The sequence below is a fragment of the Cricetulus griseus genome, chromosome 4, assembly GCF_003668045.3.
Source record: "Cricetulus griseus strain 17A/GY chromosome 4, alternate assembly CriGri-PICRH-1.0, whole genome shotgun sequence".
NCBI classification, from domain to species: domain Eukaryota; kingdom Metazoa; phylum Chordata; class Mammalia; order Rodentia; family Cricetidae; genus Cricetulus; species Cricetulus griseus.
Window position 1 is genome coordinate 230,325,456 of NC_048597.1, and position 23,475 is coordinate 230,348,930.

General features: G+C 44.2%; 1 protein-coding gene across 5 annotated transcripts in view; it reads left to right on the plus strand.

Moving 5' to 3' along the window:
• Nucleotides 1-23,475, plus strand: part of Lars2 (leucyl-tRNA synthetase 2, mitochondrial) — a 103,370-nt gene that overhangs the window by 52,577 nt on the left and 27,318 nt on the right. For all 5 annotated transcript variants that reach the window (XM_027415515.2, XM_035444092.1, XM_035444088.1 and 2 more), the window contains exons 8-14: nt 4,940-5,047; nt 5,412-5,571; nt 8,186-8,290; nt 11,577-11,692; nt 15,229-15,512; nt 16,959-17,057; nt 19,330-19,467. In XM_027415515.2, the coding sequence (XP_027271316.1) occupies nt 4,940-5,047; nt 5,412-5,571; nt 8,186-8,290; nt 11,577-11,692; nt 15,229-15,512; nt 16,959-17,057; nt 19,330-19,467 (1,010 nt within the window). The remainder of the gene's footprint in view (nt 1-4,939; nt 5,048-5,411; nt 5,572-8,185; nt 8,291-11,576; nt 11,693-15,228; nt 15,513-16,958; nt 17,058-19,329; nt 19,468-23,475) is intronic.

The window sequence follows — 23,475 nt, forward strand, 5'->3', positions numbered from 1 at the left end:
GTCCACGGTCCTGGCACAGGCAGTGGCTCTGGTAGGAGAGCAGAGCAGACCCAGAGCTGTGTGGCACATGGAAACTCTGGGATTATGCCTGGTTAAGGGAGGCATCGGATCTCCAGAGGCCATGGTTGGAAGCATGAATAACATCCTAGGACTGAGGACAAAAACAGAATAGAGTGGTCTCACTGAAGATTAAAAGTAAGCCTCTGAGAGACTCAAATAGAATTTCTAGAACAAAATAGATCCAAAAGGGAGTCAAGCATGATCCAGTGCCCCCGTAGGGTATCATCTGCAGTGCCCAACATGTAATAAAAATTACTGCATCTTTTTTTTTTAAAGCAGGATACTGTGACCCTTACTTTAAAAAAAAAAAAAAGTTTAGACATAGACCAGACCAAGGGGTTGAAGTTAGTTAATAATACCAAGGCATTTGTTATATAAATGAACAGGACTTGAAAAGAAAAGATGATCACTGTGAACTTCAGGAGAGCAGAAACCACCTATAGCAACGAACTGACTGGAAATTTGGAGCAGGAGAATACATCAGAAATTAGAGAAGCTTCAGTGATCGGGCTGCAGGGGGACAAGCAAGAGTGAAACAGACCATAAAGCCCACTTTCCATTCTGAGGACACTCCCTCACGACAGTCCCACCCTGTATAGGGAATACATGTTGAGAGACCCTAGCAGATAGATATGTGCTGGGGGTTGAGAAGCTAAGAGATGAATACTGCAAGTTATACTTGAGAGACATATGGGAAGACTCAAAGTAGATCTGGAGTGATTAGGGGCTGGATCAAGTCTGACAAATTTTGACTTCAGCACAGGAACAGCATGGAATATTGTAAAGAAGGGAGTGATGTCAGAATCATGAGGTAGTTCTTTTTCTTTTTTTTTTTTTTAAAGAGTTACATATTTTCAAAATCACGTTTATGTGTGTGGGTATGTACATGTGAGAAGTTCTAGATCCCATGGAACTAGAGTTACAGACGGTGTGAGCCACTCGGAGTGGGTGCTGGAAGCTGAACTCGGGTCTTCTCAAGAGCAGAAAGCACTGTTAACCGTGGAGCCATCTCACTAGTCCCCAGAATTTTGTTTTCATAAGAACATTGTGGAATGGATAGTTTTGTGGCACCAGTTCAAATACTTTGCAATGGTCCCAACATGCAGCGTCTAGGCTTAGGTAGAGAAGTTAGAAGGGGATCAGACAAGTACCCAGAGGCAGAGCACCCTGAGCTTGGTGGTCTATTGGATGAGAGGATGCAGGTAGTGGTGGCACCCAGGAAGACCTGACTTGATGGGAAGTTCAGGGTTAGACCACTCTCTTGGGTGGAGGTTGAGTCTGAGATGGCTGTTAGACACCCTTGAGTGGAGAGGGGAAAATAATAGGAACTTAGAAACTTTGATCAGGTTCTTAAAGATCAAATGAAATAGGATTCTTGAAAACCAGGCATGATAGAAATTGTCATGAATTAGTGAACAATCCTGGCTGTGTAGATGAGGATGAAACATTGGTTCTATTAAGAATGCTTTTCAGGCTGGGCATTGGTGGTGCATCCTTTAATGCCAGAACCTGGGAGGCAGAGACAGGTGGATCTCTGTGAGTGCGAGGCCAGCCTGGTGGTCTACAGAGCGAGTGCCAGGACAGCCTCCAAAGCAATACAGAGAAACCCTGTCTCGAAAAACCAAAACACCAAAAACAAAAACAAGAATGCTTTTCAGCTGCAAGCAGCTGAAAACCCCAATTGTGGAGGTTTAAACAAGTAGGAAATTACTTTTACCACATGATGAGAGCCAGTGGCCGGGACTGAATGTGTACAAGGTCTCCGACTTGCCATCTTAGCCCTTCTCTTGGCCTTTTTTTCCTGCTTGTGATCTTGTGGTTGCTACATGACTACTGCAGCTCCCTCCAGATACCATATCTCCATTCAAGACGGAAGCAACAGGAGCAGGGCAAGAACTTTCCCAGAACCACCTCCTGCAATAGAATCCCATTCGTGTTTTGTGTCATGTGACCACCCCTAGCATTAAGGGAGAGAGCAAAGTAGACCTGGGCTTTTCAGCCTCTGCAGTCCAGGTGGAGGAGGGATGAGTAATGAGCACTGGCTTGATCCGGGGACTGTCTGCCACAAGGATCTTCAGAGCTCTGTGTTTGCCCCAAAGCTGCCCATGTGGTCAGCTTAGGAGCAAGGCTATGTCCAGGAGCCCTCTCATTTACTTGTGTTCCAGAGTCTAAAGAGAACTCTGAAACAGAAAACCATTTTATTAAAGGCGGTTGTGCAGTGTGTTATATTTCCTTTCACCCCTGCCCAGCCCTTCAGAGTTGTAAGCATGATCTCAGACATTGACAAAGAGAGCTGAGGTGGGAGAGAAGACTGCAAGTTAGGCTTGCAGAGCGGTGTGGGTGGTGTCTCATGGGCAGCTGTGCTGCCTCATCCATGAGGAGAGGAAGATGAATGGTGTTTCCATGCAGGAGACACAGGGTTTGGCTGTACTAGATGTCTCATTCCCATTAGCAGTTTTAGCTAACTGCCCTTATTAAATCATAGTTTCCAAATTGTGCCCTGCCTGGGAGTCCACTGAACAGGGCAGAGGGAGATGCCTTCTTCCAGCTTGCTCAGATTTCCTTTTGTGAGTGAAAGCTGCTGAAAAGAACTGCACTTCCACTGAACATTCTACAAGGCAGAGTTACTGATTAGAACTTCAGACCTGTGGAGAGGTTAGAATGTTGCAAATACAGACCCACATTTTCTTGGGGAAACTTTAGCCCTCTTAGTAGCCATTTGTTGCCCCCTCTGTGCTTGACCTAAGGTCTTTGTAACCATTAGGTCAATCCTTGGCAATGTTTAAATAGAACTCAAATTTTTCTTTGGAATGTATAGACAGACCCTTAGTTTCCAACCAACCAAAGGGCTAAGAATGCTTTCAGATTGGTTTCCTCGCTTTGCTATAGCTGCCTATCTGCTGCTCCCACCAAAGTGCCTTGATTTATGGCTTTCTTTGTTCTGTTACTATAAAAACTTCAAGTTTTACCACATTGGCACATGGAGTTTGGTGTATTCTAAATCTGTGTTCTTGGACCACGGTCACAAACATATGACTCCAGAATAAACCATCTCTTCTCCCTTGGGAGGTGAGAGCTGTTTTGTTGTTTGTTTGTTTGTTGTCTTTTGTGGACACTTTATTTGTGTGTGTTCATGCACAGGGTCTCTTGCTGGCCTTGAACCCTCCCTTGATCATCCTGCCTCTCAGCCTTCCAAGTGCCAGGATTATAAGTATGTTCCACCAAGCCTAACTCCTCAGGATTTCATACCACATTTTAAAAAAAGTCTAAGAACCTGGGGTTTCCCCAGATTTTTGTGTTCTGTGAGCCTACTGGGTTTCTGTCCCTTGTGGTTTACCTGGTGGGATGAGGAACTACTTGCCAAGGGTAGAGATCTGAGATGAGACCAGGACCACCCTCACTAAAAGAGAATGGGAAGGAAAGCTGAGTGAGTGTTGCTGCTCTATCATATGCTGTGTTGTTGGGTGAGGCATTCTCTGAAGACCTGATTATCCAAAATTAGCCTTGAATAACTGCGTTTATTATACAGGGAATTGAAAAGGGCTTATTTGGTGCTCCAAAATATTGGTTTCATTTGTTCAATTTAAAAAATTATTTCACTTTGTAAAAATATTCATAGACTTGCTTAGATTTTAGGTCAGCGTCTATCCAGAATTAGCATATGAAAACATTCACATTTCTTCCTGTTTGATTGTTTGGGCCTCGTTTCCATCTGAATATTTTAAGGCTAAGCATCTCCACTAGGAGTTTTCCACCCTTGACGTGCAATCTGGGAAGAAAACAAAACCAAATCCCTGTCTGCTAACCTGTCACCTCAACACTTGGAGAAGGCAGGAGGATTGGAAATTCAAAGTCAGTCTGGGTTAAGAACCTGTATCAAAACAAACAAACAAAAAGAGCTAGAAGAGGTAGAGGAGGAACAGAAAGGGGAGAGGGAAAGAAGATGAAGGGGAGAAATGATCACAGGCAGGGTTCTGTTGGTGTAGCCCAGTGATGCTGGAAAGGGTGACACAAAATTCTGTGGAATTGTCAGCAGCCAACTGGAATATTCTGTGGCAGGGAAAGATGGGGAGAGGTGGAGCTTATCTGCAGGTCGTGAACTTCTATTGACCTCCAGACTGTACACACATTCAGCAATGATGTGAATTGGGGTCTTTGTCCATTAGCTTTCCTTCCTCCTTCCTTCCTTCCTTCCTCCTTCCTTCCTTCCTTCCTTCCTTTATTTTTTTAAAAAAGATTTATTTATTTATTTATTATGTATACAGTATTCTGTCTGTCTGTATGCCTGCACACCATAAGAGGACACCAGACTTCATTATAGATGGTTGTGAGCCACCATGTGGTTGCTGAGAATTGAACTCAGGACCTCTGGAAGAGCAGCCAGTGCTCTTAACCTCTGAGCCATCTCTCCAGCCTCCCATTAGCTTTCTTTCTTCCATGAAACCTTGAACCGTGAACAGATGTACATCAGGTTGATCTTGCTTAAATGGGTGGTGAATTGAGCGCCTCTGTTGTCTTTTGCTACCTCTGCTGAGTGAGGCGTGAGAGTGAGGGGATCTGATGTCCAGGTCTCTCTTCCATGGGAGTGAGGGGATCTGATGTCCAGGTCTCTCTTCCATGGGAGTGAGGGGATCTGATGTCCAGGTCTCTCTTCCATGGGAGTGAGGGGATCTGATGTCCAGGACTCTCTTCCATGGGAGTGAGGGGATCTGATGTCCAGGACTCTCTTCCATGGGAGTGAGGGGATCTGATGTCCAGGACTCTCTTCCATGTTCCCACCTTTCCTACCTCAGGCCCCATACTACTTGCTCTCACATGAGCCTTGCACTGCAACTTTTCTGTTCTTTGTTTTTTGTTTTGTTTTTTTTTATTACCCCAGGCTATGCAGGATGCATTGGCAGACCTCCCAGAGTGGTACGGAATAAAGGGCATGCAGGCCCACTGGATTGGGGACTGTGTAGGCTGTCACCTGGAATTCACATTAAAGGTACTAACATACTGGCACCCCCAACATTCATGCTCACAGCTCTCTCTTGCAATATGGAACTCTGTGAATGCACAGCAGCTCCATACCTGACCACAGAACTGCCCAGCAAAAAGAGAACCAGGAGGACATCTTTCTGAGCAGGCTTTCTCTACCTTCATCCTGGCATGCCTAGTGCTGAGTGCAGAGTGGGGACTGACCAAGGAGTCCCCTGCTCTTCTTCTGCCTGGCCCCTCGTCTTGTACACATTCCTGGTCCTGTAGTCAGAAACTGCTGTGGCTGTTTGGAAATGAGGGAAGGGGTGGAAAGGGAGCCACATAGGTCTGAAGGAGGACTGAAAATGAAATGTCATGTTTCATCCTGCCAGGTTGATGGACAAGACACAGGAGAGAAACTGACAGCATACACAGCCACTCCTGAGGCCATTTATGGCATTTCCCATGTGGCCATTTCTCCTAACCACAGGCTTCTACACGGCTGCAGTTCCCTGAAGGAACCCTTGCAGAAGGTACTAGTCCCTGGCAGAGGTGAGCGACGTGATGAAGCACAGGCTTCTGGATTTCCGCCATCAGCTGGATAGCAGTCCACAAGACCCATATAGTTCCTTCTCACATGTTTGCCATTTCTCTCCCTCTGTTCTTCACTTCAGCTGTAATTTTTACTTCTTTATCTGAAAACTTGAAGATGAAACAGCTCTGGCAACATTAAGTTGCCTGTCCTGAGTTTCCCTGAGTCCCAGCCTTTCTGCACCCAGAGCTTTCCCAGAAGCTCTGTTCTTTTCCTTTTAATTCAGTATTACTTTAAAGCTTTCTTCTAATAGGGAGAAAATCATCTCCCAAATTTTTAATTCCTCCAGCAAATAAAACTGCACACAAAAAAACAAAACAAAACAAAGCAAAAAACCACACAGGGCCGGAAAGATGGCTTAGTGGATAAAGATGCTTATTATCCTCAAGACTGAAGACTTGGGTTCAATCCTTATGACCTGCATGGTGGAAGGAGAGAGCAGCCACCTGTAAGTCCTTTGACCCCTCCCCCACACACATTGTAGTACACATTCCCACTCTTCACCCCCCCATAAATAAATCAATGTACTAAAATTTTAAAGCATGAGGATTCCCTGAGTGATGGCTATCACTGGGAAGGATTCCTGGCCTTTTCCTTGGCAAGGGGAAGACCACACACCTTTAATTAAACACAAAACTGAAGCCAGCCAGGGAGGGTATGAGGGGTATAGAGTCTACTGGGTGAAATGACGCCCTTATTGATTAAAAGTAGGTCTCTGGAGAAGGTTTAAAGGTCTCTGCAAAAATCTCATCCTGTGCTTCCTCTTACACCATGAACTTTAACCTGCAGCTTGCACCTGAACTATTGGGCTCTCAAACTGTTTTGGATGATGTAAATTGGAGAGAAAGTATCATGACAATTTACTTCTGCTTCAGACAGTGATTTTTCTGAGTGCAGTGAGGTAAACTCTGGTCCCCTCCCTTCCTAGGAACTGCTGTGGTCCCAGTCCCTGGGTCAGAGACAGGTTTTTACAATTCTGACTGTAGGTACCTCTGGGCTTAGGACAGAAGACACCCAACACAGGGCAGGTCTTGTCCCTTGCCTTCACCTTCTTTTGTTATATATTGAAATAAAGAAAAGATACAGGTTAGAGTTCCATGTGGGCTTTTAAGACCTCTGTGCCCATGTCTCAGGTTCTGTAGTCATTACTTTTCTGACAAAAGCAACTTAGGGGAAATTTGAGGGTAGAGAAATCATGGTAACAGGAACATGAGGCAGTTGATCACACTGCATCCAGTTAGTATGGTGGCTTGAATAAGAACGACCCACATAGACTCATGTATTTGAATGCTTGATCACAGGGAATGGCACAATTTGAAAGAATTAGGAGGTATGATCTTGTTGGAGGAAGTGAGTCACTGGGGGTGGTCTTTCTTTTTCTCTCTGCCTGTAGATCAGGATGTAGCTTTCAACTATTTCTCCAGCATCATGCCTCCCTGTTACCATGCTCCCTGTGGCTATGCTTCCTGCCTTGATATAATAATGAACTAAACCTCTGCGATTGTAAGCAAGTACCACTTAAATATTTTCTTTTATAAGAGCTGCTGTGGTCATGGTGTCTCCTCACAGCAGTAGAACCCTGACTGAAACAGCTAGGAAGTAAGGGAGAGGTGAATGCCCTGCTGTTTAGCTCACTTTCTCCTTTTTATTCAGTCCTGGACCCAAGCCCATGCAAGGTTGCCACACACATTCAGGGTGGGTCTAACCCCTCTCAGGTAAGTCTTTCTGGAAACTCCTTCCAGATATACTCATGGTGATTTTAAAACCCAGGCGAGTTGACAACAATGAGATGTGGCCTCGTTGGAAGAGATGTGTCCCTGAGGGTGGTCTTTGAGGTTTCAAAAGCCTTGGCCATTATTAGTTAGCTCTCTCTCTTTCTCTGCCTTGTGCCTGTGGATCAGTACATAAGCTCTCAGCTACTGCTCTAGTGTCATGTTCTCTGCTGTGATGGTCATGGACTCATCATCTCAAACTATAAGCCCAAACTCTTCTAAACAAACTCTTCTAAAGGTTGCCTTGGTCATTGTGTCTCAGCACAGCAACAGCAGAAAGCAGGATCCTACACCTGGCTCTCTTCATTTAGCCTTTCATTTTGCCGAATACACATACTCCAGTATCTCCTAAGGAAAGTGTACATGGGAAGGGACTGTCCTGTCTTTGGATGTCTGGAAATCTGTTTTCCTGCTTTCTGCTCTGCTGTGTTTTGCTTCCTAGCCACATTATCATCCATTTGCTTTAGAAGTTCATGCCTCTTTTCACTACAGGAAGGTTTTGTGTTTTATTATTCTCACTGCTGGAGATAATTTTGAAAAGTAAAAGGTGGTAATGAAATGGCTTTTCCATCTGGAACTCTGAAACATCCTTCTTACTTCTTTGCTTTTGCGTGCAGATGGACGAAACTTTCTCCCATGCTCGTTTAATCTTCTCATTTCCGCTGGTGTAAATTATCTGCTAATACCCTTCAAAGGGCCAGCTCTTTGGCAATTAGCACACAGCATGGAAGAGGTGGTGCTGCTTTTTCTGACTTGTCTGCTCTGGGGTATGTCTAGTTGATGGATCTGTTCTTGTTTTCAGATTGCCTCACACCAGTGATGGCTGTGAACATGCTCACCCAGCAGGAAGTTCCCATCGTTGTCATGGCCAAGGCTGACTTAGAAGGTTCTCTAGATTCAAAAATAGGTATGTTGCTGTTTATATGTCACACATGCTAATAAATGATGCAGATTTAGGGGCAAAGGTCTCACAGTTCTTGCTGTCATTTAGAGTTTACCATTGAGTCTGTGATGGGTTTTGCCTTTTAATGAACTTTGTGCCCCCCTTTTTTCATTCTCTTTGTAGCTGAGGATCAAATCTAGGGCTTCACACATTGCTAGCAAAGCAATCTACCATGAGCTGCAACCTCAGTCACTTACCTTCTATGTAATCGTTATTTAGTTAAGGACTACATATTCAAGAGCATGGTGGAACACACCTGAGTTCTTAGGATTCAGGAGCCTGAGTTGAGACAGTCACAAGTTTAAGGTTTTTTTTTTTAATGTATTTTATGTGTATGAGTGTTTTGTCTGCATGTATGTATGTGTACCATGCATGTGCCTGTGCCCTTGATGGTCAGAAGAAGGAATCAGATCTCCCGGAACTATCATTACAAATGGTTGTGAGCTCTCAGGTGGGTGCTGGGAACTGAACCCAGGTCCTTAGTAAAAACAAGTTATCTTTTAACTGCTAAGCTGCCTCTCCAGTCTGGTATCACAAGCCTAAAGCCTGTACAACATGGCAAAACATATCTTTAAAAAACAAAAGCAAGCACACAAACAACAACAAAAAAGCCCTGTCTGTGTATTTGAAAGCATATTGGGGGTTGGTAAGACAGCTCGGTGTGTAAAAGTGATTGGCTCTCAAGCCTGTCAGCCTGGGTATAGTTACCAGAACCTGATTAGGAGGTCTTCCAAACCTCCACATGAGCCTGCACATATACATATGTATACACACACTTAAGAATAACAAATAAAACAATTTTTAATTTTTTTAAAGAAAGCATATTAGGTATAATCATGCCTTCCTGACTGCTATTGAGTATTTAAAAAGTCCAGGCTCATGGATCATGAGGTAGTTTTGAAGACTTGGACACATGAAATGGGAGATAATACAACATAGACTAAAAATTTAATTGACTTAGTCCCAGCACTAAGGAGCCTGAGGCAGGAGGATCTTGAGTTTGAGGTCAGCATAGACTATATAGTAAGATCCTGTCTCACAAAACCAAACCAAACCAAACAAAATAAAATTCACAAAATCACCAGCAAGTGCAGAGATGGGAGTCCCAGACACATCCTATCCCCGTGGGCTAGGTTTTGGCATTGTGGAGGAGGCTGATCTGAACTGAAGCAGGATCCAGAGGCATAGTTAGAATCAAAGTTGGATGTCCTCACCTACTGTCCTGGGTCAGGAAGGGAACAAAAGGAAAGTACCTCAAGACAGCACTATCCAAACTCTGCCTTCAGAACAAGCAATGCCCCTCCTACCTGCTTTCCTGTGGGAGATCACAGCCATGCTGCAGGGCAGCAGGCCCTTGTGGCGACAGAGCAACAGATTGTGTTTTCCATGCTGCTGCAAACATGGGGAACAAGTGACATTCCATATTAAAATGACCTCAGGTCAGTTTTGATGAAGAGGCATCAAAGCCAAAAGCTGGCACTGAGAGCTCAGGTCACTTTTGACCATTGTAGCCATGCATTTTGTAATTAGTAAGATGTTTTAAACAGCCAGCCAGAGTAAACAGTGAAGAAAATCTTGATATTGCTGTTTGGGGCAGACAAGAGGTGTTTGACATTTTGGGCTAAATCACTGATGCAGTATTAAAATTCTAAGGATCTAGATATTTTTATTTAAATTTTTTGTTTGTTTGTTTGTTTTTTGTTTTTCAAGACAGGGTTTCTCTGTATTTCTCTGGAGGTTGTCCTGGAACTCACTCTGTAGACCAGGCTGGCCTTGAACTCACAGAGATCCGCCTGCCTCTGCCTCCCTAGTGTTGGGATTAAAGGCGTGTGCTACCAACACCCAGCTGAATCTAGATGTTTTTAGGTGAGCATGGGAAATTTTTTTTTCTGTTGTCTTGATTTCCCTCAGTTATGTAACTAGTATTTTCTAAAGTATTGCTTTGTGCCTTCTAAGGACAGAAACAGAAACAAGTAAGAAATAAAGCAGAATTTTCACCATCCAACCTGCACAGTTAGAATATGTCATATTTTAGAGTACTTTTTTTTTTTTTTTTTTTTGGTTTTTCAAGACAGTGTTTCTCTGTATAACAGCCCTGGCTGACCTGGATCTTGCTTTGTAGACTAAGTTGGCCATGGGCCCACAGAGATCCGCCTGCCTCTGCCTCCTGAGTGCTGGGATCAAAGGCGTATGTGCGCCACTAGTGCAGACTAGAGAATACTCTTTATGTGGCTAAATAAATGTGGTCACAGTGTCTCCTTTGAGCTGTCACTGAGTCGCCTAAGCTGGACATTGGGAATCTGGTGAATGACTGTCGTCTCCCCTGTGCTGTAAACACTTGGTACTGTGCTCTTCTCCTGCAACCTTACCCTTCGGTCTACTGACATTCACTCACTTGACTTTGTGCTTTCTGTCACAACTCAGTTGGAAACAACACAGCTTTGCACCATACTATAGACCTTAACACATGTCCTCTGGACCTTAAGCCACTCCTCTGGCACTGTTTTGCAGAGGAGCTGGCCTAGCCTTCCTGTATGACCCTTCACTGGTGGGTCATGTCCACATTCATGTCTACATTTTCCATGAGAGAGGTGTCAACACCTGGAGACATTTGGCAAATGGGGAGATTTTTGTTTGTCCCTGCTGAGGAAGTGGTCTGGGAAGGGGCCAGGATGATGTACAATGTTCCCTGTGCTGCTGTGCTCAGAACAATCCACCATGTCAGCAGAACCACACTCAGAACCCTGTCCTGCAGAGCCAGCCACCAAAGCCTGCTTCTGTGCACAGCTGAAGCCAGAACAGCAGGTTTCCCCCTCTGGGTGAGTGATCTCAGTAGGCGTGGCTACAGCTTCCAGGGGAAGAAATCTTTTTCTGGTGTTAAAAAGCTGGTGGTCAGAACTCCTTCCACCAGGAAGTCATTGAGGAGATTCAAGAGGCCCCCCCTCACACCTGTAATGTAAAGTTTCAGTAGTATATATAGTACATTTTTAGGCTTTCAGCAATGTTTTTAAGAATAAGATAAACCAGAGAAAAAGACCTAAAGTAAATAATCCCAACTTGGTGAACAGCTGTGCTCGGGTGTCAGGCTCCTTAAGGCTTTGTGTCCCATTACCCTGTGTGATGGGGCTTCCTGGCTTCTCTTGCAGGAAGCTAACGCCATGCATCACTTCTTGCCTGATTCTTTGCTTTGAACACTTACGAGGAGGTGATGTTTTGTGTTTTGGGTCATTTCTTTTTCTCCTCTGCACAGGAATCCCCAGCACCAGCTCAGAGGACACCAGCATAGCCCAAGCCCTGGGCCTGCCCTACTCTGAAGTCATTGAAACTTCACCAGATGGCACAGAGAGACTGAGTGGATCTGCTGAGGTTTGTGCCCTGGCCTGTGCCTGAGAACTCACCTGTGAGTCAGAACCCTCACATGGGTGTGATGAGACACCCTCATTCAGAATCACATCGCTGCCTGCCCTTTCTCTCTCTCTCACCCCAGCAGCCTTGCAGCCTTGCAGCCTTGCTTGGTTTCTCAGAACAAAAGTCTATTCTTCAACACCTAGAAGTTTCTTAGCTTGAAATCTAATCCAACCATAAAACAACTTTGTTGAAAATCTTTCTTGAGAATGATCTTTCATCTAAAGTTCAAGTCTCTTACAGAAAGGAATAAATACTCAGAGTTGTGTTGTGTTAGTCAAGGTTATCTCTTGTTTGATGTGGTACATTTGGTAGGATATGAACCCCACCTGTGCTGCACTGAACCAGAAAGCACAGTGGAAGAGGCAGTTTCGGGGTGGGAGGCTAAAGTGGGAAGTGGTTTAAGTGAGTCTCACACTTGAGCATACATATCAGCATCATGCTGGCCTTGCTAGAACATGACTGCAACACATATCCAGAGATCCTGACTCTTCTCAAGAGTTTCTGTCTCCAGCAAATCTGCATGGTGCTGGGGGCGGTGCTTCTGGCCCAGGGATCACTGTTGAGAATCACTGGCTTAGAGCCTTGCTGCTAAAAGTAAGGTCCCTAGAACAGTGACTCTGGCATCAGTATTAGGAAGGTGGACTCCCAGCCCTACCCTCGTCACACAAAATCCCTGAGTGATTTGTATGCACATTAAAACTTGAGAAGACCAGTTTATAGTATTCATTTTTAAACTTGGCTACACAGTGGAAATACCAGGAAAAGTGTTTTCAAATACTGATGCTTGGAAGAAGAGTGTGTTGATACATACCTCTAGTCCTAACATCAGGGAAATGAGGCAGGAAGGTTAGGAATTCAAGGTTATTCTGGCTACATAGAGGTTGAGACTAGCTTGGGCTATGTGAGACCCTGTCTCAAGAAACAAAACAAATAAAATAACAATCTGATGGTTGACTCTTTATTTTTATTTTTTTTTTAAGATTTTATTTATTTATTATGTATACAGTCTTGTGCCTGCAGGCCAGAAGAGGGCACCAGATCTCATAACAGATGGTTGTGAGCCACCATGTGGTTGCCAGGAATTGAACTCAGGACCTCTGGAAGAGCAGTCAGTGCTCTTAACCGCTGAGCCATCTCTCCAGCCTGTTGATAGCTGAATCTTAACCCAGATATTTCAGCCTCATGGTCAGTGACAGTGAGAACATGAGTAGTAAACATCAGGGGTGGTTACTGTTCCCCGAGACTCCAACATAAGCCTAATCTGGAGCCTCTGCTCAGCATGGCAGCTCCACACCTGGCCAGTGATGAGTCACTGGAGAAGCACCTACTGGTTGTCCCCCTGGTTCTGGTTCTGGTCCTATTATACCTGAAAATTCAAGTGTTTCAGGTTTGGGACCACTTAGGTATAAGGGTGTACTGTCTTTCTATCCTCTCCGTTTCTGTCTGTATGTCTTGGGGTTTCTATTGCTGTGCAGAGACACCATGGCTACGGCAACTCTTACAAAGGAAAACATTTAATTGAGGTGGCGGCTCACAGTTTTAGATGATCAGTCAGTCCATTATCGTCATGGTGGGGAACATGATGCTGGCTACATCTTGATCAGAAGGCAACAGGAAGTTGACTGTGATACTGAGCATAGCTCAAGCAAGAGAGACCTCACAGCCCTCTTCCACAGTGATACAATTCCTCCAACAAGGCCACACCTCCCAATAGTGCCACTCTGTTATGAGCTTATGGGGGCCAATTAAATTCAAACTACCACAGTGTCTATCACTTTTTCTGCCTCCCTGCCTGCCTGCCTGCCTGTCTATCATCTGTCTATCTATCTAGTTATCTATCTAGCTATCTATCTAGCTATCTAGCTATCATCCATCTATAAGAGAATAATGACCAGCCTTCCACCTTTAAAAAGAGAGACAGTACCTGACTTCATGTTTGTATCTCCAAACATAAATCATGTTCTAAGATGGTAATGCCTTTTTTCTTGGCCCTCATTTGTGTAGCCTACTGGAGATGTGGCAGAGTCAAACCTGGATGTCTACAAGGGAGCCCCAGCTCTGGGAAGTGAGGAAGGTGATATCCATGGCCAAAAAATGAGGCACTCTCTCAAGGGTCCATCCAGATAAAACCCCCATTCCTTTGGATGGGACTCCAAGCATTAGTTATCCTCTTTATCTGCTTTCAGATAGCTACAGGTAGCTTTTGAGTCGTCTCCCAGCTCTTTGCCAAATACTTAGCCAAATTCTGTCAGTGAAGGGTGGAGAGGAGTGGTACAAAGCTGTTTTCCTTCATGAGCTTTTGGAGCAGAAGACAGTGGTACATGAAAAGACAAGCTTTGAAGAGAGCTGTCATGCTTTGTAGCACAACTACATGATGTCAGTAGTACAGACTGGGAAATCTCTCCCCCACAGCATAACCACCCCTTCACAATAAACTCTTTGAGAAAACTCTTCACATCAGTAGTAAGAGGGGTGACTTTGGTAAACATGGCTGAACTCTCTTACTATGCTAATTTCTTGTGACTATAAGCTCCTTGAGACCAGGAGTAGGTTACATTACCTTTGTGTGTCTGAGATCTGGCATTATGACAGGGCTGATCCCCAGCTGCCCACATTCTGAATGTTAGCAAGTCTTATGGCTCACTTCATCCAATTAGTTCGATGTCTGGGGAGCTTCAGTGAAGAGAGAACTCTACCTTTGAACTAGTAATATCCAGTCCTGTTGTCTATGAAATGGGAGAATTTAAACACAGAGAATGATTTGTCTCTTCAAGATGAGGCAGATGTGGCCCCTTGCTTGCCTTAAAATATGACGCTGAATTTTTCTTCTCTGGATATTTTCTGTCTAAGAGGAAAGAGTCATTAAAAATGCGTATTGTACAACTCTTCACTGGTAGTTAGACACTGATAGTGATTCCACCACACACACTGGGCATGGTGGCCATGGCCAACATTGCTTCTCAAGACTACTGGAAATATTTTAATATCTTCAAAATTTGGAAGTAGAGCTGGAGAAATGGCTTAGCAGTTGAGAATACTGTTCTTCTAGGGAACCCGGGTTCAATACCCAGCACTTACATGACAGCTCACAACCATCTGTAACTCTAACTCCAGGAGACCCTTCATCCTTCTTATGATCTCCCTATGCACCAGGCACAAATGTGATGCACACACATGCATGAGGATAAAACACCTATATGAATAAAATAAGTGAATTTTTAATTGAAAACAAAAAACCTTGAGCTTTTAGGTTCAAGATTCTTTTTTTTTTTTTTTAGCACTACAATTGCAAAATGTGATTTTTTTTACACACGTAGGTCCTTTAGCTTAAGGAGGAAAGGACCTATAAAGTGATGAATGCATCCAGGGCTCAGGGGAGTCGTGATGCAGCAGCTCTGCCCAGACCAGACCCTTATGAGAGTCACACTGATGGAGTGGTACAGGGTGTGAGCAGGGGCAGCAACTTTCTTACAGTTGTCTCTCCTCTCTTCCAGTTCACAGGTATGACCCGGCAGGATGCCTTTCTAGCCCTTACTCAGAAAGCCCGTGGGATGAGAGTAGGTGGAGACGTGACAAGTGATAAACTGAAAGACTGGCTGATCTCAAGGCAGCGCTACTGGGGCACACCGATCCCCATTGTCCACTGCCCAGCCTGTGGCCCTGTGCCCGTGCCGCTGCAAGACTTGCCTGTGACGCTGCCCAGCATCACATCCTTCACTGGCAAAGGCGGCTCCCCACTGGCCTCAGCTTTGGAGTGGGTGAACTGTCCTTGCCCAAGGTGAGGAGCCACAGCTAGCACGCTGAGGTGTCTAGGACACCCTCCTCTCACTGGGCGCTAAATGCTGCCTTCTTTCCCAGCCTAAAAGGAATATCAAAGGCATTTTGGAACCTTTGAGACAACAGTCTAGAACCTAGCCTAATCACTGTAGAGGACCATGAAACATTGATCCAATGTAGGGAAGACCATAGGGTTCATGATATTGTACTGCCTGCCATTTCTATTCCACAGAACGTCCTCAAGGTGAGAAAAGGCGTTTCTCTCCTGTGAGAGCTCAGAACCTGTGATAGCCATGGAGGTCTTAGCACCAATCATGGACCCAGGAAAGACAGCCGGTGTGTTCATTCTTTACCTTGCTGAAACACACTGGCTTGATTTCCCTTCTCCTCATTTTGGAGTGGGATTGAGTTCTTCTAAGATCAGCAGAGTGCTTCTAGTGTGATTTTCATGATGCTGTCATCAGCTAACTAAGCAGAACAATAACAGACATCATGTCGTTTCCCCTTTCCCTTTGCAAAGGAGTGTCCACATTCAGTGCGGCACTGCAGCCTCGTGTGGTAACGTGGCTTTTCAACTCACTGCTCTCCTGCACTGTAGGGTTTGGGGGTAGTCTGTCGTATAATTCCCTGGTGTTCTGGGAACCTGATGAGATAGCATCTGTGACACCTTTGGCCTAGTTCTACTGAACCCAGACCAATCTGGTGACCTCGTGCCCATCATGTGCCCAAGCACTTCCTCCTTACCATCAAGGGTTGGTATCAGTGGTAACACCTAGTTGCCTTCAAGCCCAAGGAGACATTAATGGAAGTGAGCATGATGGGTGCCAGCCAGATGTGATGGCTTCTGGGTAGTGGGCCTCAGTTTTCCTTAGTGTTTCTGCAGGTTGGGCAAGGAAAAGAAAGTGCCTTTATCTTCCAGTTACTTTGCAAACCATTGTCTGTGGTCAAAAATAGAATGTAATCCAATAAATGCCTGGCTTTACTTTAGAGAATTACTCTTGAGATAGGCACACCTCTCTGGGAGCTCACAGGACTTCCTAGGAACCTCTCTGACAACTCCTGCCCTGAGGGACCCCACAAAGCCCAGGCCTCCTGATAACAATGCAGGTGTGAGGCCCTGTTTGAGGTGGGGGTGGGAGGGCTGATTCCTTCTGAGATAATCATAGAGCCAGTGTGGACTGCCTAACAAATATGAGACATAAAACACACCCTTTTTATTTTTAAGCTGAAAATAGACTAAAACTCTTGTGTGCTTAGTGACTGGAAGGTCCCTCTGCTCTCTTGGAGACTCCATCCCTCTTCTCCCAGCTCTCCAAGAGCAGCCTCAAGGTTTTGCTGCTCAAAGTGAAATATTAGGAGGCCCAACACCTCAGAAGTACAGCTGGTGAGAAACTGCACTGAAATCTAGAAAGAAAAAAAAAGCCAATTGGTAAATTTCTTTTCTCAGGTGCAAGAGACCAGCCAGGAGAGAGACAGACACCATGGACACCTTTGTGGACTCTGCGTGGTACTACCTCAGATACACTGACCCTCAAAACACTCATCGGTAATGTCCCTACTGTGTGACAGGTAGCACTTTGCATCCTCTACGAAGCAAAACCAAGATGGAATTAGATGTGCCAGGCAGGTGCTGGGGACATGCCTGGGAGGACAGAGAGAGGAGTGAGCTGGCAGAGAGGACACCCACATAGTACATATTTGTAGCTGTTACCCAGAGAGAGTAGAGGGAGGAGAATGCAGAGGAGACCTGGATCAAGCCTCAGCAAGGCCTGTGGAAAGGGTGCCCAGTGTGTGTTCACAAACTCAGAACACAAAGTGGGCAGATGTACCGGAGTAGTTCCACAGACACAGTGCTGGATATTGTTGGTCAACTGTGCACATCAGGCCAGGCTCTTAGCGTGGGGAAGCTCAGGCACAGAGCCTTTGCCTAGCATGGAAAAGCCCCGGGGCTCTATCCCTAACACCAGAGGAGAAGGATTTTTTTTTTAAGTGAGTATGTTAAATTATTGTTATTTTAGATTGCTCAGCCTAGTAAATCCCAACTATAAAGGAAGAAGAGGTGAACTTAGGGATTGTAGGGATACCTGGTCATGGACTGCAGGGAGACAGGGCAAAGTGCTGGGAGAGCTAAACACCTTAGACTCTTCTTACCACACATGGTCAGTAAATCTCCTGAAGTGAAAAATCAACAACAAATATAAACATTTTAAATAATTAAAGTAATAGTGGAAGCCAGAAGTGTTGGCACATGTGTAAAATCCCAGAAGTCAGGAGGCATCAACAAGACAATCAAGAGTTCAGGGGCCAGCCTGGGCTGCACAAGACTCTACAAAAAAAAAAGGAGAGGAAGAGTGGCATATAGAACTAAAAACTAAAAGTGACTAGGTTGGCCAGATGCGGTGATGTCTGTAGGTGGGAGTTTCTGTCCCGTCAGCAGCTCCTGAATAACCTCACAGAGGCTTATATTAATTATAAATGCTCTGCCAATAGCTCAGGCTTGTTGCTAGCTAACTCTCTCTCTTTTTTTGTTTTTGTTTTTGTTTTTGTTTTCTTGAGACAGGATTTCTCTGTGGCTTTGGAGGCTGTCCTGGAACTAGCTCTTGTAGACCAGGCTGGTCTTAAACTCACAGAGATCCACCTGCCTCTGCCTCCCAAGTGCTGGAACTAAAGGCGTGCACCACCACTGCCCAGCCTGAATTTTTTTTTTAAGATTTATTTATTTATTATGCATACAGTGTTATGTCTGCATATATACCTGCACACCAGAAGAGGGTACCAGATATCATTATAGATGGTTGTGAGTCACCATGTGGTTGGTGGGAATTGAGCTCAGTATCTCTGGAAGAGCAGCCAGTGCTATTAACTTCTGAGCCATCTCTCCAGCCCAAAACTCTGAAATTTTGAAACCAGGGAGCACAGATCCTCCAAAGCAAAAGTTCCCTCAGCTGACTTCAAACAACTTGGGAACAGAGTGGTCTGTTCCCAGCCGAAATGACTCTTTCCCAAGGCAGTAGCCAGCACTATAGGACCTAGAGAGTCCTTCCTCTCTGTACATTAGAAGTTGAGGGAAGCTTGACCTTTGGTAAAACCATGTTAGTAAAGATGAGGGAGTTACCAGAATATTTTATGACGGGCCCTATAGGAGTTTCATTCCTTCAGTAAGCCATATTTGAACTCTTGCTGGCTATTTCAAAACACCTTTAAAAATAAGACTGAATTTCTGTTTTAAAATGAACATTTACTACCATGCTGGTTTCTATTATCAATGCTGCTATTGCCCTCTATTGGTGAGAATTAAAAAAAAATTTCTATTGTCCAAACATAATAAAAATTAAAGCATCCTATGGAGATGCCTTGTTGCCAGTATCTTTTTATTTTGTTCTTGTTTCATACAAGAATTACTGGTTTGTTTTGTTTGTTTGATTGTTTGGTTTTGGGTTTTGGTTTTTTGAGACAGCTTTTCTCTGTGTAGCCCTTCCTGGCCTGGAACTCAGAGATCCACCTGCCTCTGCCTCTGAGTCCTGGGATTAAAGGCACCAGCACCAGCATCAGCTCAAAAATTCCTTTTTTATTTCATTTATTGTGTGTGTGAATGAGCGAGCATGTGTCACAAACCATGCAGAGGTCAGCGGGTGTCTCATGGATCCAGTCAACACTGGTTCTTTTGTCACTCACTGTGTATGTTTTTCTCTTATTAAGAGGAAGTCACTGTTTTTTCTGACATTAGTTCTTTTTGAGGTATATGCAGATTACAATGGGTCTAATTTATGCAGTTGTGGCAAAGAAGGTTTTAAAATGCCCATTTATCTTTCTTCCAGTCCATTTAGCCCAGCACTGGCCAACTTCTGGATGCCTGTGGATTTGTACATCGGAGGGAAAGAGCATGCTGTCATGCACTTGTTCTATGCAAGATTCTTTAGTCATTTCTGCCATGATCAAAAGATGGTGAAGCACAGGTTAGTCTTTGTTTTTGTTTTTTTAACTTTCTTTATATTTCTTGTGTCTTTCACATCATGCATCTCGATCCCATCTATTTCCCACCCTGCGTGTCTGCCTTCTGCCCTTGCACCCCCGATAAAATTTAAGAGAAAAAAGAAGAAGGGGGAATCTCCTCATGGAAGCTGCAGTGTGACATAGTGAGTCACACAGTAAGCCTCTTTGTCTGTATGTCTTTCCTTGTAAGTGTTCATTGCCAGGAGTTCTTGGTCTGGTTCGAGGCCTTTGGTTTCTGCAACACTATGTATGCTGGGCCCTCACTGGAGCTGCTCTTGGATATACTGTTGTTGCCCTGTGTTGTGGAGATCCTGTGGCTTTGGGTCTGCAGGACCAGTCCCTTCACATGCTCCAGCAGGTCACAGATGGAATTGGCCAACCCACTGGTTCTGGACCTGTGTGGCTACAGGGTTGGTCAACCTGCCAGTTCTCCCTTGTCCTCACCACAAGGTGAGCTCTCCTGCATTGCCCTGGTGAGTTTGCCCCTTGCAATGATGAGCAAGGGGTGGGACCAGTCTTCCTGCTTTCAAGCCCTCAGGGTTGGCTTTCCTGCACCTACACTGCAGGTCCAGCTCTACTGTGTTGTCCTGAGTGCTGAAGAAGATGAATGGCAGGGCCAGCTCTCCACCTGCCTGGGGTTGATGGGAGGTGGGGTGGGGAGCCTGGACACACCTGTGTCTCAGGTCACACTGGTCTCACTTGCTACTAGTTTTGTTGCTCTTACTAATCATTCATTGTTCTTTGGGGTTTTTAGCCAAGCTTATATGTCTTGGTTCTTGTTTATGGGAACTCCTGGTGCAGTCTGTATAGTCAGTGTGTGTTAGGTTCCCTCTGTTGCTGGAGAGGACACCAACTCACAACCTCATATTCTCTGCCTGAGGTTGCATGGCCATACGAGTAGCATGGATCCGGTCCCAGAACCATAACAAGAAAATCTTATGTCTGTGGATTCTCAGGAAAGTTTAATGGCTTTTGTTATTCTTTTGTTTAAATTAGATATAAAGAAAAAGAGAGGCGGATGAGACATAAGACTAAGAGACATATTAGACATATTAACCAGTTTATTATAGGCCCGGCAGAGTAGGGAGACTAAGAGAGAAGAGAAACAGGGTAAATGGCTGACCGCCATGGCCAGTTGCCATAGAGAGAGAGAGAAGAGAAGCAGAAGCAGACAGAGGAAAGGAGAAGAGTAGAGAGTATAGAGAGCAGAGAGAAGTGTAGAGAGAGTGTAAATGGGCAGGGATCTGTCTTTTAAAGGGGTCCTCTGCACCTGCGTGCAGACTTAGTTCCCATGGAACCCTCAGCTGACCAGGGTACTACCTGTTCCACCAGGTAACAGGGGCAGGCCAGCATAATGCCTGAACCTTTCAATCCCACCTTTACTTATTATTTAAAAAGGTGGGGTGTTGGACATGGCAGAATAAGGAATAAGGGCGTTGAATTCTCAAGACTGCTTCCTGCTGACATGGGGGGCATTGACCATCTTTGGGGGACCTGAGAAGGTTGGGGTGCTGCCACGTCCTGGGGTAGCTGGTTGTTTCATCGCAGTCCAGGCTGTATGGAACTCCCTGGCACCTCTTAGACCTGGCAAGATGTTGGCAGAGCAGAGGACAAGGTTAAGTTTAGAAAAAATTTTTTTCTTAGGTCCTGTCACTTGAGGGGAAGATTGTAAGATGAGGGAGGGGTTCCCGAGGAGTCCCAACATGAGGGAAGGGAGTCCTGGGACCAGGGAAAGATTGAATAACTGGAGTGAATCTGACCTGTTTGTTTGGATCCAATTCAGCTCCCTGGAACTTACAAGAGCCCTTGGAGTTTGTGGAAACATAAGTATTAGACACATTAGCAGCATATTTTGTTAGAAGCAACTTGGCTGAAAGCATTAACATTTTAAAATTGACAGATATTTTTTAGGACAATGAAAAGCATCTTTATCTTGACCTTGTAGTTATGGTCCTATAGTGGTTTTGTAGAACTTTACTATGAACAGTAACATGAGAAATAGAGAAATCAGGAACATAGTTCATTCTTTTTAATGTCTCTACTCACTTTATCATCACTTAACCCTTTTTATCCTCAGACCTTTATACTTTAATTCATACACCTTACATTGCCATCTTAGACCTTCCTTCCTCAGACCTTTATACTTTAATTCATACACCTTACATTGCCATCTTAGACCTTCCTTCCTCAGACCTTTATACTTTAATTCATACACCTTACATTGCCATCTTAGACCTTCCTTCCTCAGACCTTTATACTTTAATTCATACACCTTACATTGCCATCTTAGACCTTCCTTCCTCAGACCTTTATACTTTAATTCATACACCTTACATTACCATCTTAGACCTTCCATCCTCAGACCTTTATACTTTAATTCATACACCTTACATTGCCATCTTAGACCTTCCTTCCTCAGACCTTTATACTTTAATTCATACACCTTACATTACCATCTTAGACCTTCCATCCTCAGACCTTTATACTTTAATTCATACACCTTACATTGCCATCTTAGACCTTCCATCCTCAGACCTTTATACTTTAATTCATACACCTTACATTGCCATCTTAGACCTTCCTTCCTCAGACCTTTATACTTTAATTCATACACCTTACATTGCCATCTTAGACCTTCCATCCTCAGACCTTTATACTTTAATTCATACACCTTACATTACCATCTTAGACCTTCCATCCTCAGACCTTTATACTTTAATTCATACACCTTACATTGCCATCTTAGACCTTCCATCCTCAGACCTTTATACTTTAATTCATACACCTTACATTGCCATCTTAGACCTTCCTTCCTCAGACCTTTATACTTTAATTCATACACCTTACATTGCCATCTTAGACCTTCCTTCCTCAGACCTTTATACTTTAATTCATACACCTTACATTGCCATCTTAGACCTTCCATCCTCAGACCTTTATACTTTAATTCATACACCTTACATTACCATCTTAGACCTTCCATCCTCAGACCTTTATACTTTAATTCATACACCTTACATTACCATCTTAGACCTTCTATCCTCAGACCTTTATACTTTAATTCATACACCTTACATTGCCATCTTAGACCTTCCTTCCATTTTTAGACCTTTATACCTTCCATTCTCAGACCTTCATAACTTGCATTTATCCACCGTGTTAGACCTTTCCATCCTCAGACCTTCATATATCTTACACTTTTCTATCTTCACATAGATAAACCCCAAAATACCTGTTCCTGAAATCTGTTTTGCTTTAAGCTGGCAAGACTACCAGTCGTCAAAAGCATCAGAGTTCTTGAGAAGGATAAGATTTTATCTGAATTAATGATTAAAGAATAACAGAGACTTGCCAGCAGGCTGCATGGACAGCCATCCCCAAGGTCCTCCATCCATAGTAGCGGGCTGCAGGACACCTGCCTTCTTGCTGATAGCATGTGACCTGTGGATTACGGACTATAGGAAGACTGGCCTACCGTTGGCCCAAGCAACACGGGGAAAGTCGATTCCACTGTCCTCTTGTCCATGGTCTGGAGTACTTTGTAGCAGTTGAGGTGAAGGGCAGGATTGCTCAGTGACCAGCGTTGTCATTGACTTGAGATGAAGTTTCTTCAGTGCCCATCAGTCTTCTTGGAGGAAATGGGGTGGGGCCAGCAGCTGGCCTATCTCTCTGTTATAGAAAGCTTTTTAACGAAACATTTTAAATGCCATGTTCTCTAGATCTCTGAGCATTTGAGGGCTGTCAGTCTATTTAGTATCTCAGCAGTTAAAAATTTGCCTTTAGTTAGAAAAAAAATCCCTTTTTGTAATAAAAAGCTGTACCTTTGTAAATGGCTTACATCAGGATGAACTGAGTAGTATAAATTGTTAATTTGAAATAGACCTTTATGATTTTAAACTTTCATCATCATTTAAAGATACATAGCAATTTAGAAATAGGAGACTTAGCATAGTTTAATTTAAGTTGCATAT